Here is a 21,258-nt window from a genome sequence, read left to right as displayed (position 1 = left end):
AGATCGTTCGTATCCAGAATTATGTGATTTGTCTCATACGAGTACAGATTCAGATTTATTTGATGCTTTTAGGCCTTTCCAGTTTCCTATTAGGACTTTTAGACATATGAGACAAGACTACTCGGTTGGTATATGTAATCCATTATAATACAAGGAAGTCCTAGGTTTACAAAATGAATTTAGTTTTGAAACAACTGAAAAGTAGTCTTGTCCAGGAATTATCGTTAAAATCTTTAACTGGTACTATTAAATATTACACAGAAACGATTTTGAGTGTTACGCTACCGCAATTAGAATGATATAACGTAACAGGTGACGGAAGTCAGCTAGGTTCCGCATTTTATTGCGTACCACATAAAATCGGTTGGCTCACTAACAAGCTCACACAGCGGCTTTCAGGAATTTATAGTCGTTATTACGGCGGGTTTCTGTCATCACGATCCTTTGCTTTTATAGGAATATTTAAAATTGTGTTAATTCGAAAAACAAGTGTTTTCAAAATTTTTAATTGTATCTTAGGGTTTGTAAGATCTGCGGTTATCTTAAGCTGCGTTTACAGTTACAAGGAAGTGCGAAATAACTTGTGCAACTACTGCCTCATAATGTGAACTTACGCAATTATACCCGCTGCATCGCTGATCGCTGCGGAACACCGTAGTCGCGACACCGCTCGCAACAGTTTTTTATATGTCGGACACAAAACCTGTTCAACTTCTTGTCAGTGTAAACATACCAGTATGTGGGAAATAACATTTATTTACAATTTTATGTGCGGTATTATGAGTAAATAAATATTGTTAAAACTACGTCACTCTATATGTATCAGACGTACCAAAACAAAACTACAGTACCACTTTAAACACGATGTTGGTCATTAGGATACAAACTGTTGACGTATGATGTATTGAACAGCCCCGGCCGTCGAATGGGCCGCATCCCACTTCAAACCCTCTTAACCACGTCTTTTTATAGATCAAGAATATAAATCCAAAGATTATAAAATCTGTAGGAGTACTCACCCTCGTTGAACGTGATCCTGGAGGAGTCCGTGGAGGGGGGCGCCGGCTCCAGGCTCAGGCCACTCTCCTCGTCCGTCCCTGTCAACAGACCACCACCATCACTGTAGGGTAATATCAGGGTAATGTGCCGCACCAACAGAGCGTGGTTGGCGGATCCGATCACACACAGGACTCGTCGCTTCCGTCTCCACTGCATTCTGTCTCTCTCTCCTCTGGTAAATAAACCCACCGGTGTCGAGGCTCACTCCTCTACTGCGTCGGGTACAGAAATTATACGAGTTAAAATATCTCTGGCTAAAACGCACAATATATCTACAATCGCCTTTGAGTGTAATACAAACAATTAATTATCCACAACGATTGCTGTCAGGTATGTCGGAATAGAATAATAAAAGTAACAAATATAATAATCCTGAGTCCATCGTACAGTCAGATCGGTTAATTCATAAATTAAATAAAGCCGTCAAGTTAACACGATAAACGTTTGACATCAAAGATTGCCGTGTTACCCTGCTGTTAATTTCGGTTTAAGAAATGTTAACTTACACGATTTTTATGACACCGGGTGCTTAAACCTAACAATTAAGGCAAACATTGATTAAAAATGATAAATGTAACATATTAAGCTCAGGTACGATTGGATATTAGATTAAAAATCTATTTTTCATAGACTTGGGGATAATAGTAATAAACTGTTATTGAAATATTATCTTACGCTTCAAACAGAACGCATGTAGCCAAAAACAATATTTTATTATTTTGAGTAAAATCACTTCAAGGGCAGATGTTTACGGTTCAGTCTATATTATTTTTAATTATGTTCACAATATCCTTTTTTATTATTAAAACATTTAATCTGTGACTCATTTACATCGAGGAATAATATTATAAAAAATGTGTAAACCCTTTAGAGAAACAAACTGAGCACAAATTTAAATACTGGCGATTTAAATAATCATTTAACTTTATTGAAATTCATTTTAAAGTGTAACTGAAATAACAGCTTCGACATTGTTTCAAATAATTGAGTCCGTATTTGAAAGCTGTACAATTCTTACATCATCTGAAAGTTGCTTCCATTTGATTAGCGTATACGACATGGCAGACAAGTTGGCCAGGTCTGCGGGGGTACGGGGAGGAAACTGGCTGACGCAAGACCCTGGACTGTGACGTCACGAGAGGGCGGGGTGGCATTTAAAGGTCAAGGTCACTCGATATCACACAAGGTCACCGCTTCATTGTAAGCCGTTGTATGTCACACAGACCACGTGTTTAAGGATCCTTTACTGGGCCGACTTACTTTACTGTCGTATACAATCGATCAAATCTGTCAAATAATTAAATACGATATGAGTCGACAACACGAAATTAGGAACAGGAGTGATTATTAATCTGCGACTATGGCTGGGGTATATACACAATGCACACACGAATGTAATTTTAGAGAATAGACAGAATAGTTTAAAGCACATAATATCTACACCACATAATTGTATTGATTATGTGGTCGATCAATTTGTATTGATTAAGTATAAGAGTATTCTATGCACATATCCATGTGTAATTGTGAAAGCCACTCTCCGGTACCGTCAATTAAGAGAATACTGGGCAAACTTGAGGATTTTATTTTTATGTGTGCGTAGCAAAAATAAGTTTTTAAATTATTAGTTTGTGGTTTTAATTATATTTTCATTCGACATGTTAAATTATTCTCATGTTATTTTTATAATAATGCAATTTTCTATTTATTTTTTATATAAAATATCATTATTATGTAGTGTCATTTTTGAAACATACAGTACAGATTTAATTGGATTTACCCTAGTAGTTGTGAAGAAGAGTGCACCAAAGTCCATAACTAATAATTCTTTACTCACTTCATAGAACAGATATATCTATTAAATTACAATTAAATATAATTAGCTAATCCATCTTTTACCCAGGTAAGACAGAAGAAATTAAAGCAGTAATAACAATTATTACAAATACGGTTATTATGTTCTAATGATACTCTGAACCACACTTGCTTGAATTGTACTGGAAAACTATTTACATTAAAATTTATGTATTTGGTATCGTTTTACCTAAAAACAGAAACGATATAAACAACAATACAGTAATAAACAAAAATAAAGTAATGAAAAGATTTCATGTTTCCGGTATACCTGCCCCCTGAATTGATTTTAGTGTTGATTTTTTTCATACAATTTTGACAAGCTATGTCTGAATTTGATTCAAAGGTAAAACTTATAAGCAGAAGCTAAGATAATTGCGTCTAGTCAGCACGTCTTCAATTACTCAAATAAAAAAATTAAAATCCCAAAAATGCATAACCATAAGGTTATTATTTGATCAAATGTTTTTAGGAAATTAGCTTCTTATATGTCCAGCTGAAAAAACAAACATGGTTGAATACAATTTAAAAAAATTATTTTCAGACGCAAAAGTTCGGAACTATCTTATTAACGTTTTAGGTAGAGTGAGTGTTCTAATCAAATATTTCTTTCAAATATTTAATCAAATAAACTAATTATATACTCTTCATATAAAGCCATAATCAATGAGCGATGTATTATTATTCTTATTGCAACCCTGATAAAGTGCACCAAATTGAATAGAAAACTTGTTGGTTGCTATAGTTTTACAACTTTTTAGTAGTTTAGGCTACTTATTGACTTGCTAACAATTGTATATTTATTTTGTTTGGTGACCACTGGGATAAACATAATTTTACTGTTCCGACAGTATATTCGAAGAGAAACTAAAGGGTCAAATATACCATTTTCAACAACCAAAGTATCCACAAGTTTTAGGGCACATTTGTTATAAACATTGCATTTATATTGTTAAAAACGATTTCTTACCACAGTAACAATACATACATATATGGGCTTAATTTACATAATGAAATAAAAACTTATGGTCACGACATCAATACTATCTTTACGACTTTCAAGAATATTCAAACTGGCGCGCTATTCGTGATGATGAGAAGGGGTGGGGGGGGCAGATGAAGGAAGCTCCTGTTGGCAAGCGAGGGGGCTGGGAAGCGCGGGCAGGGACGATTACACCTACAACAGAACACCGAATGTCTTCTAAATCTGCTTGTTAGCCATCCGAAGCGGTACCGAATTAAACACAACGGGGAGAACGAAAATAAACAATCGGGCGAGAATTGACCGCACCACAGCACAACTCGCCGACCGGCGAAGTACGCATAGAGGAGTGAGAACCTGTACACTGACACCAACCGAGTTGAGGTACACCGACAAACCACTGTTCCGAATTTTTTCCGAACACTGAGCAAAACTAGAAAAAACACAAACACCACAAAAAAGAAACTTTAAAAACAATATAACAGTAATACAGTGTAGGTAAGGTTGTTGTAGTTTTCTCCGCGAGACTGCAGGCCGATCGCGATGTCTGTGACGTCACGTGCCGGAATAGATCCGAGTGGCGGCCGCACATGCGCAGTGAACTCCCGGTTTCACACACCACTGATACTCCCGCCAACGCGCGAACCCCGGCTTGGGGTTGTCTTTGGAATTTGTAACGTCTACTCGCAGAGTAGAAGTGCCAACTTCCAAAACATAAAAATTTAATGGCACGCAACTTTTAAGGAGATAACTGTACAAGAAATGGAAATAAATAAACGAACTATACTAGAATAGAGAAGAACAATGGTTTGTTACAACGGTTGAAATATTTGTTGTTATCTGCTAGTAGAAAAATCCTAATAATATTACCAAAGTACTTTAGTTTGTTTGTTTTTGTTTCACGTATAAACTATTTAACCGATTGTACTGAAATTTTACATGAACATTCCTAGGGTCCCTAGGACGAACCATCTTTACAGAAGCAAAAAATCCCATCTTGGTCTCTAAAGTTGTGTAATGCTTATTCAAAGAGCTAGTAAAATGTATTCAACTTTTATGTGTAAACATTGTATTACAACAGTACAACTGCTGGACCGAAGAAAATTAATAGTAGATATAGCGAATATGGATTGGGAAGCAACATCTTAACTGTATTACAACAGTACAACTGCTGGACCGAAGAAAATTAATAGTAGATATAGCGAATATGGATTGGGAAGCAACATCTTAACTGTATTACAACAGTACAACTGCTGGACCGAAGAAAATTAATAGTAGATATAGCGAATATGGATTGGGAAGCAACATCTTAACTGTATTACAACAGTACAACTGCTGGACCGAAGAAAATTAATAGTAGATATAGCGAATATGGATTGGGAAGCAACATCTTAACTGTATTACAACAGTACAACTGCTGGACCGAAGAAAATTAATAGTAGATATAGCGAATATGGATTGGAAGCAACATCTTAACTGTATTACAACAGTACAACTGCTGGACCGAAGAAAATTAATAGTAGATATAGCGAATATGGATTGGGAAGCAACATCTTAACTGTATTACAACAGTACAACTGCTGGACCGAAGAAAATTAATAGTAGATATAGCGAATATGGATTGGGAAGCAACATCTTAACTGTATTACAACAGTACAACTGCTGGACCGAAGAAAATTAATAGTAGATATAGCGAATATGGATTGGGAAGCAACATCTTAACTGTATTACAACAGTACAACTGCTGGACCGAAGAAAATTAATAGTAGATATAGCGAATATGGATTGGGAAGCAAGATCTTAACTGTATCATGTATTATCTTTACATATGTATGACAACTGTCTTAATGTAAGTATTGAAACGTGTTAGTAATATTGATGTTCATTTACATTGATATGTTCAATAACAATATCTATATCCATACAATTTAGAAAACTATACTGTTTTGAATCGAACCTCATTATAAAATTAAATATAGGTCTATTTAGATTGTTTCTCGGGTTAAAATACCAAACTCCAATTATGTGTTGGAAGTATAGTTCATTTGAGTTAGATGTGCAAAACCGGAAATAAGAACTACTCACACTTCTGCTTAACTTCTAGGCCTAGTCCTCTTAATCATGAACACTATAAAAAGGGTACCTGGTGCACGATATATGACTAATTCCACTTTAAAATTATCATAGGACCCTTCATATTATATCATAACTGCTTTCACTAAGAAAAGTATGAACTTCGACTTTGGAGTTCTTCTATATTAATCCAAACAGTTTAATTGTTACTAAAATCATGGAAGCTATTCAAACAAGTACACATGCATAGTAATTGCGGGCGAAGCCGCTGGTATGCACAAGTAAATAATAATTTTACTCAAATGTTTATCTCATTATTATTCTAAAATAATACACGGCGTTGAGCGACGAGAGGAAGTGGAACATACAAAAGAGGTTTGGCATGTCTGCCCTGCCATTACTACTAAGCTTACCTACTCTAATACTTTTTCAACTTCATATTTAATATTAAATCATATTATATTAAAAATGTATTATCAATAAAATGCTCACTAAATCATAAGTCGCACTTATACTTAATCCTGCGTGAATGAACCTACTAAGACACAATGTTACATGACTAATAACCTGATTATGTATCGAAAGTCGCTTTTCTCATGTGACAAAACAATTTGGACAAGTGAATTTGTGAGAGACGAACTGAAGTACATACAAAACAGAATAACGTCATGAACATAAACATAGTTCAATCAAACAGTTCAACAACTTAAGAACTTTATTCTCTGCTAAAGTGTACAGGAGATGTTGCGGAATACAATTTATTTTAATCTATTTAAGACGACAACAAGCATACAATATAATTATTTCGCTGTATAAGGCTTCAATGGGGAAAAGGTTATTTGAGATATGTTAAGGAATGGACGTTTATACAATAGTGTATTGAAGCGACGGGACGCCAAGATCCTTAGCTCGTGGTTATTGAAAACGTAAAGGTATTGCAGTTGATTCTCGTCAATATTTCTTTTTACTGTCGAGATAAAAGTTTACTGACTGTTAGCACCCGACATTAGAATACAATACACTTAATGTGGCATTTATAAAATGTTTTCATCCACAATTAAATGGTTACAAAACTTCATAATCTGATATTTATGTTCTCCCCATTTGTCTCAACGTATTTAATTTAAAAAACCATTACTTTCCATCAAGTCCAACTTGCTAGACAAATATTAAGCCTTCGTTTTGAAGACGATTTTAATTGTACCAAATATAATGGAAAGTAAATTGAATTCGTGATAGACTCCATCATTATTTAATGGCGGCATAGATGGAAGTATATTTGTTTCTGAAGTTTGGATCAAGTATCACTTTTGCCCAAGCATCTGATCTTGTCTTCCTTGTATTTACAACCCCAGCAAGGTTAGAGTAGTCATGAGTCATGAGGTATAGAGCATTGGACTGGCGCAATTCCGAACAGGAATTGAACTGCTAGTATTAGACGTATAGAACATTAGAATTGATAAAAAATGCATTGGATTTCGTATCTTCCTAACGAAATGTGTTTAAGTGTACAGCAATTCAATACTAACTATCATATTAGGAACAATAAAATAGACCATTTTTAGTCCTATTAATTAAAAAAGTATAATTATTAATATCTTCTTCTTCAATTGTCATGGTTAAACTATTCTTGCTATAATATTATTACGTTCGATTACATATATCATTCTTAATAGTCTACCAGACCTTGATATTCGATACTTATTCTAGCCGTGCCCATTGCTCAAAGATATGACTGAAAAATATCTGTTTTCTCAAACCGAATAAGCAGAAACATCGATAGTGATAGACTGGTGGTCCGGTCACTTTATCTCTTACTTAGAATCTCGGACCGTGCGGAAACTGGTTCTCCTGTACGTTTACAATGTTTCACCGACAAGTGTTGTACAGAAATAATCCACTTATCTAGTTGTTTAACGCGTTAATTAATACCCAGGAACTGAGAGAGTCAGCTACCTTACTGTTTCCAACTTCACTATCTATAGTCGGGGCTCATTGGCAGTCTCGATGCCCGACGTTTTATGGCCTCTACACATAACTCCCAACTCCCTCCCATATAACACACATATTATTGCACCCTCCGGCTCCTGACTAATTCTGGACGGGCCCAACAACGCCTGGCCTAGTAAATCTTCACCTCGCAGTAGCAGCGCCTTGGCTCGGGCGAAGACGAGATAACTCTGTAGTTACCTCGGAGCTATCTCGGCTGATAAGACGCTTAACGGCTTGGCTCCCAGCTGATAAGAGCTCCTCATGTTTGATTTATAAGAATCTTGTCTGATAAGACAAGGCCTCTTTCCAGTCGAGAGCGAACACCTGTCGTTGTCAGTGTCACAATTCGTTACACTCCTGGCGCTCCACCTCCTACCACTTCCAGAGATATACTCAAATTAAAATTTGATAAAAAACTGTTTTGAGAGTTCTCAACAATTGAGGGGATCGTATTTTTAGATTAGGTATATCTAGCTACAAGTTACAATTCATATCTAATCAAGTACTTACGCTGCATGAAAATCAAAACTATCATCTTCAAATAATAACCTCGAATCTTTATATTTATCGTGTTATTTAAAATATAATAGTGTATAAAATATTGTATACTGGTATTTTAAGTTATTTTTAGGCCCTTTTATACACAAACATGTTTACACAATGACTGAGACGAAACTGTTCCCAACATAATACTGAATCCTATAAATATAAATTGGGCTAAATACACTTCCTACCTGTGGATTTAGAATTAACCATTAAAGTAATATACGTGTAACAACTTCAACTCAATAGTCATCGTAGGTCTATATTAGAAAGAATTGTAATTACTTTTAAATGCATGTTCCGAGGAAGAATGTAAAAACCATTCTTACACTGAGGTTAAAGGGTGAGCGGGAGATATTTGCGATTCAGATCAGACCACCGGGATTCCTTTATGTTCGGTTTTGGGCGCAGAGTTCACACTTAATTGGAAACTCCTTCATTGCTTCACGACTTCGTTTAGTGACTCGTTAACAGCTCGATTGTCGGGTCTTGCGGGATTTGTTAGTCAGTGCTGCTGTGTGCAGTTCACAAGCTCAGACGTTTAGTGACTCGTTAACAGCTCGATTGTCGGGTCTTGCGGGATTTTTTAGTCAGTGCTGCTGTGTGCAGTTCACAAGCTCAGACGTTTAGTGACTCGTTAACAGCTCGATTGTCGGGTCTTGCGGGATTTGTTAGTCAGTGCTGATGTGTGCAGTTCACGAGCTCAGACGTTTAGTGACTCGTTAACAGCTCGATTGTCGGGTCTTGCGGGATTTTTTAGTCAGTGCTGCTGTGTGCAGTTCACGAGCTCAGACGTTTAGTGACTCGTTAACAGCTCGATTGTCGGGTCTTGCGGGATTTTTTTAGTCAGTGCTGATGTGTGCAGTTCACGAGCTCAGACGTTTAGTGACTCGTTAACAGCTCGATTGTCGGGTCTTGCGGGATTTTTTAGTTTATTGCTGCTGTGTGCAGTTCACGAGCTCAGACGTTTAGTGACTCGTTAACAGCTCGATTGTTGGGTCTTGCGGGATTTTTTAGTCAGTGCTGCTGTGTGCAGTTCACGAGCTCAGACGTTTAGTGACTCGTTAACAGCTCGATTGTTGGGTCTTGCGGGATTTGTTGTTCATTGCTGCTGTGTGCAGTTCACGAGCTCAGACGACAGGGGAAAGCTCTGATACTGATCACAATAATAAGTGTAAACTCAAAGTGCATGGGATACAACGATTGACATACACTATTATAATCAATAAAAGATAGTTATATACACCTCATCTTTCCTTCGCATTCACCTTACGCAAGCGCAACAATTAGTTTTTGGTTAATGTTTGAGCCCCAGAAAAAATAATAACTCCAAAAAAATATCATATTTATTTATCTTAATAAGGCATCATAATTTTTTTTATTAGATATATATTTAATATCAAAGCTAAGAAAAGACGACTTAAGACATGGATTTTTTGCAGTATGTACATGAAATGAGACTAAAGTAAACAAACTATTTTTGCATATAAGAAATTTATATTATTAAATATATCATTTAATTATTAAGTCATATTTCATTTCAATAATTCAATTTCTTTCATTCATTTCCCATTCAAAAATATGCTATTCGCTGAAATTAAAACTAATATCCATACTGTAAAAAATTATCTTTAGCAGTTTTGTCATCGGTCGTAGCCAAAAAATTGCCACACATTAGTAGATTATAAGCTTGAAGTTTCACACGGAATGATGAACCACACATATGTCTCTCCATTCAGCGAAGTTACTTGAAAGGGTTGTTTATAAGGACCAAACAAAAACCGATCACACCACATTGAAACACGATTGATATGAAGACATCTGGAGTTCGTAATTATCAGTTAGCGCGCAATAGAAAAATGTCCATATTCTTTGGTAGCACCAGTGTAGACAAAGGCGAGCAAACTTTGTTAAACCAAGTGCAATTACTGCGTCAGCCCTTTCACAGCTGAATCTGTCTCTCTTAATTGTCACCTCTTTGTTACACTAAATGTGTTTTAACACTCACTATCACAACATTAATGTTACTCTAGCGATTACAACGTGACAGAAGTAAAGCTCAGTCAGCCAGTTACAACGACAGAAGCCAACCACGGTTTATTGTCGACAAACAAGATCAGCGGTCGAACACGATGGGCCACGACCCTCAAATCTGTCTGGAATTGTGGTCGTCATTCCACTTCACAGCGGACAATACGGAAATATTCCCTGTAAACTGTACTTGCTGTTATAACTGTTAATATTTGTAGAGCAATGAAGAGCTCTTACACAATCACGAGATATTGAAAGGAGGTGAATATAGTTCAAATCTGTCTGGAATTGTGGTCGTCATTCCACTTCACAGCGGACAATACGGAAATATTCCCTGTAAACTGTACTTGCTGTTATAACTGTTAATATTTGTAGAGCAATGAAGAGCTCTTACACAATCACGAGATATTGAAAGGAGGTGAATATAGTTCAAATCTGTCCGGAATTGTGGTCGTCATTCCACTTCACAGCGGACAATACGGAAATATTCCCTGTAAACTGTACTTGCTGTTATAACTGTTAATATTTGTAGCTCTTACACAATCACGAGATATTGAAAGGAGGTGAATATAGTTCAAATTTGACTTTTAAGATGTGTTTACGATGTAACTTGCCGAAAAGTAGTGTAAAACGAGTGTTTAAGGAAGTTGTTTCCCTCTTGCAATAAATTTTAAATAGTTACCGATTCTTAATCTAATGCTCACAGAGTTACAGAGTAACTGATCGAAACGTTAGGAGGCTACAGTAATTCGCCATTTGCAAATTATAATTTAAGAAATATATGTAGCTTAAATCTTTTTCATCATACTACACCTGTACTTGATGCCAGTAGAAATAAAGTACAACATAAGAAACATAATGTTAACACTTGATATTGTACAGCAGGAAACAGTTTATACTTTAATAATTGCCATGATAAGGACCCAAGACTTGATAAACCACGGAAAAATCAACTAATTAACTTTGTATTTGGAAGCTTTAAATTTGTTGCAAGTTTGACTTCATATTATTTTTTACTACGCCAATATTTCTTATTAAAGTTTGTTTTTTTCATTGCCTTTTACACCTCCTGAAAAGTTAACTGCACTTATTATTCATATAATCTACTTTTTGAAGTTACTACCACTTTTTTGTCATGTCATAGGGATGGCCTGCAAGGAGTTAAAAGGAAATCTTAAATTAGAGCATATGTCGAGTAGTACATCAAATTAAAGAGTGAACCTTTTCAGGTAGGATTTGTGGCATTATACTCTACTAAAAGAGACCTTTCATTTTATGTACTACTCGACATAAGCTCTATTTTAAGATTTCCTTCACACTCCTTGCGGACCATCTTCCTGGCATGACAAAAAAATGGTAGTAACTTCAAAAAGTAGATTTATATGTGCAGTAATTACCTACCAAGTGTTATTGCTTTGTCTGTAATCTATCGGTAACTATCAAGCCCGTGCGGGACTTTTTTTAAAACCTTGTATATAAATCCATATGTTACATAAAAAATAAGATTTGATTTCAAGTTGTACATTTTTAACAAGTGAACTGAAAAATGCTTAATTCCCGGCTTTTTTTGCTAATTGACGCTGTAATCTCACCTTAAGTATTCATGTTCTAAGTGTCACCGAAAGAGCGGGTTTTACAATACAATAACATTTAAATTCAAGATGAGTGTTTTGGTCACTAGTGGGGATCATACATAAGTGGTCAATGAAGGACTGGTGAGGGAGGGGGGGAAGAAGATCGCGTGGCAGAACAATAACCTAATGAAAGAGCGGTGTGGGAGCACGATGATGCAACTACAAACTAGCGTGTGCACGCTAGCGTGGAGCTGGGCTAGACACAGCGGCGCCGAGACGCTGCCGCGCCGGCGCCGGCCACTCTTGCACTTTGGTATTTCACCAAGCTCCCATCATACTTCATGTGCAAAAATTGTAGCCACTACTTTGAAACGTATAAATTGGAAGGTAACATAAATAACCACGTTTGAGTTCATAGTAATCGATTATCTTATTTTAACCTATTCGTGTGACACGTCACTCTTCCAATTCCAACCCACCTCTCGAAGTAGAGATAGGAAGAAGTCATCATTGTATTGTTGGATTGTCAAATCTTTTATACCGATTCAGTCACAAGGTAATTTATCTACGATGCGACCAGATAACAGAACATTTACTGCTGAAAACTACTGATTCTATATTGACTAGGTGATCCTGCGATCATTGTCCGGAGTAACCAAGAACCGTGGCTCTGTACAAATATTGAAAGCTGTAAGCGCTAATGACGCGCGCCGTGTGACTGTAGGTGTAAGGTGTGAATGGAACAGGAGACCACGTGACGGTATCAGTTAGCCGGGCCGCTACAACTGCTGGAAACTACTGATTCTATATTGACTAGGTGATCCTGCGATCATTGTCCGGAGTAACCAAGAACCGTGGCTCTGTACAAATATTGAAAGCTGTAAGCGCTAATGACGCGCGCCGTGTGACTGTAGGTGTAAGGTGTGAATGGAACAGGAGACCACGTGACGGTATCAGTTAGCCGGGCCGCTACAACTGCTGGAAACTACTGATTCTATATTGACTAGGTGATCCTGCGATCATTGTCCGGAGTAACCAAGAACCGTGGCTCTGTACAAATATTGAAAGCTGTAAGCGCTAATGACGCGCGCCGTGTGACTGTAGGTGTAAGGTGTGAATGGAACAGGAGACCACGTGACGGTATCAGTTAGCCGGGCCGCTACAACTGCTGGAAACTACTGATTCTATATTGACTAGGTGATCCTGCGATCATTGTCCGGAGTAACCAAGAACCGTGGCTCTGTACAAATATTGAAAGCTGTAAGCGCTAATGACGCGCGCCGTGTGACTGTAGGTGTAAGGTGTGAATGGAACAGGAGACCACGTGACGGTATCAGTTAGCCGGGCCGCTACAACTGCTGGAAACTACTGATTCTATATTGACTAGGTGATCCTGCGATCATTGTCCGGAGTAACCAAGAACCGTGGCTCTGTACAAATATTGAAAGCTGTAAGCGCTAATGACGCGCGCCGTGTGACTGTAGGTGTAAGGTGTGAATGGAACAGGAGACCACGTGACGGTATCAGTTAGCCGGGCCGCTACAACTGCTGGAAACTACTGATTCTATATTGACTAGGTGATCCTGCGATCATTGTCCGGAGTAACCAAGAACCGTGGCTCTGTACAAATATTGAAAGCTGTAAGCGCTAATGACGCGCGCCGTGTGACTGTAGGTGTAAGGTGTGAATGGAACAGGAGACCACGTGACGGTATCAGTTAGCCGGGCCGCTACAACTGCTGGAAACATGGTTTGGCTCGTTAGCTACTGGCCATCGAGGTCGACCTGAACTACGGCAATTCTGGCACGATCTTCTCCTGGGCTCACACGTGTCACTCGACTTCTCCTTCACATATAATCATGTTCCGCCAAACATTAGCAATACATGCATGCCCAGTAGTACCGACTTGACACCAGCACATTCGGAAATTTTGAAGAATCCAACCAATTACAATATTACACTGACCAATGGCAAGGCACACACGTTCACTGATTGCTCGACAATTTAGAGGAGCCCAAATAATTTCTAGACCACGGCGAGGCATATTTTACACGTAACTTCTGAACAGCCGTTTCCGGCTGCTCAAATAAGACTCAAATACCTTAAACATTACTTTGTAACTTTAGGTGCTGGTCATGTAATTTTCAAAATGTTACCAAAGTAAGTGAAATGAGAAAACATTTACCGCTCACATCTGTAACTTCCAAGGTAATTTTGAATTTTAGATATTTTTGTGATTTTCAAATTTGTTAATTTTATTCGGCCTACCTTAACATATGAGTATACTCAATAATTATATACAACTACAAATATATATAATTAGACAGTCAAGCTGGAGTGTCATTTGACCCCGAACTCCCCTCACTCGGCCCCAGAGTCGCAGGTGGCCCGTCACACTTGTATCACTCAACCGATACGGACATATATTTCAGACCCACGTTGGCTGTCAAATTCTTCGTGACCCAAGATGGACGACTGATAACGTGGAAAAATGTTACGACCAAACGGGCAGGCTTTGTGTTGTACGGCTTAATGTTGGTGGGTTTATGTCGAGCCACGACAAACAACAACGTCGATGTATAGATAAATGTTCTGGAAACGCACACGGTAATGATCTATCAAAAATATGTAGTCCATTAACATTTTTCGGATACTTATTTTATTGATTATCGGATCAATTTCAATATTGCAAGATAATTCTTATAATCATTAAATGAGAAATATCTGCATACGACATCGATTTTGACAACCAGCTCAAGTATAAAACTGTTCAAAATTATTTGCGTGTTTTATTAGTCCAGCCTTACTTTCTAAAATTTTACTGAACATATAATGAATAAACATAATTAAGCTCTCGTATGTTGTGAAGGCGTATGCTCTTTATTAATTAATAGTTATACTACACACATGTGTAAACAAACACTCTTATATTATCTTCTAAAATGAGATCTTTCGCAAGAAACAATGTTAATGATGTATTTTGTTACATTAATAAATAATACACGTGTAACTATCATATTTGACAGACGAAAGTTCTAATGTATGAGTAATTATAAAACAAACACATACAAATTGGGTTCCGTTAATTAAATTCTTACCGTGGGTAGATAATATTGCACAAGTGGCGGTAGCACCAGCTTGACAATAATGCTGCATTTATGGCTTCTGTAAAGTTCCTGATAGCGACTACTAAATTATAAAGCACCGGCGCGGCGGTGGTAGAGATTGTGCTCTTCTGCGGTCACACTTCAGGCATCTGTCACATGCTATTTAATGTATTTGGAAAACCTGAAGTCGTAGTTCATATTGTCAGAGTAACTTTCATGTCGAAATCTTAATAGAGTCACGTAATTAGGTTCTTCCATAGTTAATAATACTATTTATTATACGTTAAAATAATCTTTACATAACCATGCTTACGCTTATTTTATGCGTTTTGCGCAGTAAGTACTTTGGTCATATTATATCACTAGGGCCGGTCGAGCTTCTACGGTTGTTATTTCCTTATGCAATCCTGAATCCACCAATGGTTAATTAGGGAACTAACTTATTTAGTAATTTGCAATAACATAATACGGCGGTGTTTCGATTTTATATTAAATATTGCAATACTATTAATTAACTAATAGATTGTTTCATAATTTCGTCGCTATCAAGTTTAAAAGGAATTAAAACCCATGGTTAAACTAAGAGCGTACCATTTGAAACAATCAACTCACGATAATCCAATGTCAAACTTTGTAATTCGCTCTCCCACAATTATTAATCTCGCAGTACTCGAGAGCTCTGAAGCTTGAGACATGTCAAGTCACAACTGCTTGCCCGGAATGTTGGTCTGTTATCTGCGGTATAACTATGACAAACACTCCCTTCTCCCTCGTTAACTCGTTCTTATCTCTAGTTTTCTTGAGTAAAGTGAGCCAATGTAATCCATATGAAAAAGCTTGGGAACGTATTTTTTTCCTTGACATTACAACATATTTTCTCGTATGTCAGTCGAACACAGCTCACAAAAGATCAAATATACACGTGTAACGATTGTGAGCTGTACATCCTATGCGGGAGAGGGCCTCCTCAGTCCGTCAGCTGCACCTGTCCGCCCGCATTCTGTCTGAGCCTGAGCCGCTATTAATATCTGCAGCTCGCCACTCTCTACAGTGACAGCCGTTTAATTAACTGCAAGTCATCCGCTGATGACTCCCTTTCTTTGCGATATCAAATTGTTCGCGTTAATTTATTTTATCAGATCATTTTCTTTCACCCACAGATGAATTACATAATTTTTCTCGAATAAATAAGAACGAATACATGTTTTAGCCATGTACAGGCAGATTCGATAATATCGATTTACCGCTCTATTACATTTGCTTAAAGTTATTTATTCACTTAAACATATTTATTTTGTAATACACAAAGCATTCGTACCAAGTACATATGCAAATTAAATGCTTAGGTTAATCAAAACTAACCTTGAAAACACAGCACACACTTTTTTCTTTATATTATATACGTTGTATTCCGTCGTTTCTATACCACCATATTTTCTAAAAAAATGTACTTCGATATGTCCTTAGTTCACAACAGATAGTATAAATTATGGCGTTTTACAAAATTAGAGAAAAATCGTTCTTCAATAAAAAAAAAACTCTAAGGTAAATGTGGGTTATGCCGTTTTATTATCATTATACACGTGTTATAAATAGATTGAACATTTAATTGCAATAGTTAGTAAAAAAAACTTCATTTGGACCAAAATCAAGATGGATGGGATGAAATTATAATACTTATTAAGTTTTAAAAAATCTCCAAAGCTTACAAAATAAACTTTTATTTCGATGTATTCCTAAATTACACGCCTGTGCCGAACTTCATCAAAATAATACGTTTGTCACTATAGTTGCCATCAGGGTTTTACCAAATGTGGTAAATTAATGTCTCACAGTTTGCTGACTCTCGATAATATTGCTTAAAAATCTCTAAAAATTACATTTGTCTTTTGAATTGTATACAAATCTTGAGTGAACTGAAAACTAACCCCGACTCGTCAACCCTCGACCCGCTTTCCATGTCAGTCCACTACCCGCTACTACACAATATGTCCCCTCATATTAAACAAACAATACATTCTGGGGATTGTAAAAACATCGGCTATCTGAGTTTCTATCATTAATATTGTTGTAAAATATACATCTGTCCACTTTAGTGTTGGAAAAAATAACAATTTAAGTTGCATGGATACATATTTTTAAACCTATAAACAAATATTTACGCTCATTTTAACACTATTAGTTTTACATTAGAATCCCATACTAACTACCCCATCACTCTTGCGAGTTAAATGTGATCTAGTATCTCTAACAACAATTTCAAATTTAAATCTTAAAAGTCTAGATTTAAATTATAAAATTATTCAAATTTTTTAGTACAATTTGAGTATATATTAGTGTGTTTGTTCTAACTAGAGATCAACTAATGAAGCTAGATTGATGCCTGTAGTGTATAGAAACTGACATCTCTCGTGTTGTCTGTAAAGTCTTGCCTGTCAACATTACGCGATTGTCGTATTTTGAAAACTAAAAGTAATCATTAATTAATTCCATATTAAAATTCGGCCATGTCAGTGTAATAGTAAATGTTGTAAAAAGGACTTGATATGACCGACATAGCGCTGACCGGCAAGGAAGCCACTGGTCACATAAATCTGATAAACGAGTGAGCGTGGCCCTAGAACACAGGGTCGCCGGGCCTCTAAACTCGGGGTTATCCTGCTCGCTTGCCCCGTCTCCTTCCCTTGGGCGACTGAGCCGGGTCATTTGACAAACACATTCACAATAAACGCAATCACTCAACTGAGAATTAAGACCAGCACGGTAAGCAACGTACTATTGTATTTATTTAATAAGACACATTGAAGACACTGTCTTTCGAAACATTTATTCATTCAATCGCTTCCAAAATAGGCGACGTTGCTTTCCAAAAATGTCTAATAACTCCAAAGCCAGGTAACTTATACGTAATATAAACTGTCAGTCTGTTAACATAACTAGACTCGACTAGCGTAGGAGCCAATAGTGTAGTGTATCCAGCTCCCCCAGGACGAAATGGAAAATATTGAACCACTAGTTATAAATTACTGTGATGGACTGCACACTGGAAGGAGTTGAGCAGGCAACATATATTTCGTAGCACACCATACCCTGTGGCACTATATTAATAACAACAGTGCATTCCGATAGCTAACTAAAATACCTATGGCTTAAAGTTTTACACAAAATTAAAATTTACCAGATACGTATGTTTGCTTGCAACTTACAAGCTCATTACCATGATTATTCAACTTTTGCAATACGTGTGAGAAAATTTCATAATATTCATAGGTTTCTGACTAACCCACAAAGTGTCACGCCAGGATGCCGGTTAAAGTATTGAATGTAAATGTAGGTCAATTTACATCATTTCAAAATAGCATCAGAACGACCTTTACTTACAACAGCGTTAATTATACCTCTATATGGTAACTGAATAAACTGTACAATACCGTGCATAGAATTTATGGAAAATATATCAAACCATTTATTCAACATACAATATCATGTTTTACAAGTAGGATTCTCTAATTTCCTACATCTTTTTGTTACATTCGAATGCTTAAGATGCACTAATAAAACGAACAAAATATTTATTATCCTTATTTCAATAAACAGTTTTTACAGATTTAAACATACTTGTTGAATCCGTATTTTGATCAAAGCTACGCAAATAATCACAGATTTTTGTGTCATCTAAAGATGTTAGTCATACATTGTTTTCTCCTATTAAAATGATATTTGAAGATCTAATGAACATTTAACGTTTGCAAGAATGCAAAAAAATGTTCACATTGAAGATAATTTCCTTATATATTCTTGGATACATTTCGAAGATGAAGATACATACACTCACTCATCATAAAAAAGATTCTTCCATATTGATAACAAATTAGAAGGTACTACTATTACTACTACTACACTCATTTTGCACCATGCATTGTAAAAAACAAGATTACTCAACTCGGCTAAAAAATACACACAATTAATAGAGAAGCTTGGAAACGAGTACATTCGATGAGAGCACTTAACAGAGGTGTCGGCGACAATTACAGAGTTGAAGAGCTGTTCATAATTAATTGGGAAGTTGGGGCAATCATAATCAATGCAGAACAAGAGTAGACGGTGGGCGGGGAGGGCGGTGTGAGGAGTCGGTGGAAAGGGAGGGTAATAATAACTGTGGATCTACAAAGGAACCAAGTGCTGTCTCCTCATCAAGCCTGCCAGGCTCACAGACTGTAGAGAGTGGAGCGACAGCTAAACAGAACAATGCCGGTAATTGATCTGGTTCTGGAGTCAGACGAGAGTGGATGTCTTCAACTTAACCAGATCTAATCCACTTATCCAACTGTACTCTGTGCGTTACAGATATGACATTCCTTATTACTTATCACAATATTTAGTGAATTCCCGATGGTTCTGGAGTCAGACGAGAGTGGATGTCTTCAACTTAACCAGATCTAATCCACTTATCCGACTGTACTCTGTGCGTTACAGATATGACATTCCTTATTACTTATCACAATATTTAGTGAATTCCCGATGGTTCTGGAGTCAGACGAGAGTGGATGTCTTCAACTTAACCAGATCTAATCCACTTATCCAACTGTACTCTGTGCGTTACAGATATGACATTCCTTATTACTTATCACAATATTTAGTGAATTCCCGTTGGTTCTGGAGTCAGACAAGAGTGGATGTCTTCAACTTAACCAGATCTAATCCACTTATCCAACTGTACTCTGTGCGTTACAGATATGACATTCCTTATTACTTATCACAATATTTAGTGAATTCCCGTTGGTTCTGGAGTCAGACAAGAGTGGATGTCTTCAACTTAACCAGATCTAATCCACTTATCCAACTGTACTCTGTGCGTTACAGATATGACATTCCTTATTACTTATCACAATATTTAGTGAATTCCCGTTGGTTCTGGAGTCAGACAAGAGTGGATGTCTTCAACTTAACCAGATCTAATCCACTTATCCGACTGTACTCTGTGCGTTACAGATATGACATTCCTTATTACTTATCACAATATTTAGTGAATTCCCGATGGTTCTGGAGTCAGACGAGAGTGGATGTCTTCAACTTAACCAGATCTAATCCACTTATCCGAACTGTACTCTGTGCGTTACAGATATGACATTCCTTATTACTTATCACAATATTTAGTGAATTCCCGTTGGTTCTGGAGTCAGACAAGAGTGGATGTCTTCAACTTAACCAGATCTAATCCACTTATCCGACTGTACTCTGTGCGTTACAGATATGACATTCCTTATTACTTATCACAATATTTAGTGAATTCCCGTTGGTTCTGGAGTCAGACGAGAGTGGATGTCTTCAACTTAACCAGATCTAATCCACTTATCCAACTGTACTCTGTGCGTTACAGATATGACATTCCTTATTACTTATCACAATATTTAGTGAATTCCCGTTGGTTCTGGAGTCAGACGAGAGTGGATGTCTTCAACTTAACCAGATCTAATCCACTTATCCAACTGTACTCTGTGCGTTACAGATATGACATTCCTTATTACTTATCACAATATTTAGTGAATTCCCGTTGGTTCTGGAGTCAGACGAGAGTGGATGTCTTCAACTTAACCAGATCTAATCCACTTATCCAACTGTACTCTGTGCGTTACAGATATGACATTCCTTATTACTTATCACAATATTTAGTGAATTCCCGTTGGTTCTGGAGTCAGACGAGAGTGGATGTCTTCAACTTAACCAGATCTAATCCACTTATCCAACTGTACTCTGTGCGTTACAGATATGACATTCCTTATTACTTATCACAATATTTAGTGAATTCCCGTTGGTTCTGGAGTCAGACGAGAGTGGATGTCTTCAACTTAACCAGATCTAATCCACTTATCCAACTGTACTCTGTGCGTTACAGATATGACATTCCTTATTACTTATCACAATATTTAGTGAATTCCCGTTGGTTCTGGAGTCAGACGAGAGTGGATGTCTTCAACTTAACCAGATCTAATCCACTTATCCAACTGTACTCTGTGCGTTACAGATATGACATTCCTTATTA

General features: G+C 36.9%; 1 protein-coding gene across 1 annotated transcript in view; it reads right to left on the bottom strand.

The window, feature by feature from the left end:
• The window catches only part of LOC124361663, a 126,342-nt gene that overhangs the window by 55,752 nt on the left and 49,332 nt on the right, over positions 1 to 21,258 (bottom strand). The window contains exon 2 of the mRNA XM_046815628.1: positions 1,020 to 1,097. Within this exon, the coding sequence (XP_046671584.1) occupies positions 1,020 to 1,097 (78 nt within the window). The remainder of the gene's footprint in view (positions 1 to 1,019; positions 1,098 to 21,258) is intronic.

This window comes from Homalodisca vitripennis, chromosome 1 (genome assembly GCF_021130785.1).
Source record: "Homalodisca vitripennis isolate AUS2020 chromosome 1, UT_GWSS_2.1, whole genome shotgun sequence".
NCBI lineage: Eukaryota > Metazoa > Arthropoda > Insecta > Hemiptera > Cicadellidae > Homalodisca > Homalodisca vitripennis.
The sequence above is the reverse complement of the archived record's forward strand: the minus strand, read 5'-3'. Positions and strand labels throughout refer to the sequence as shown.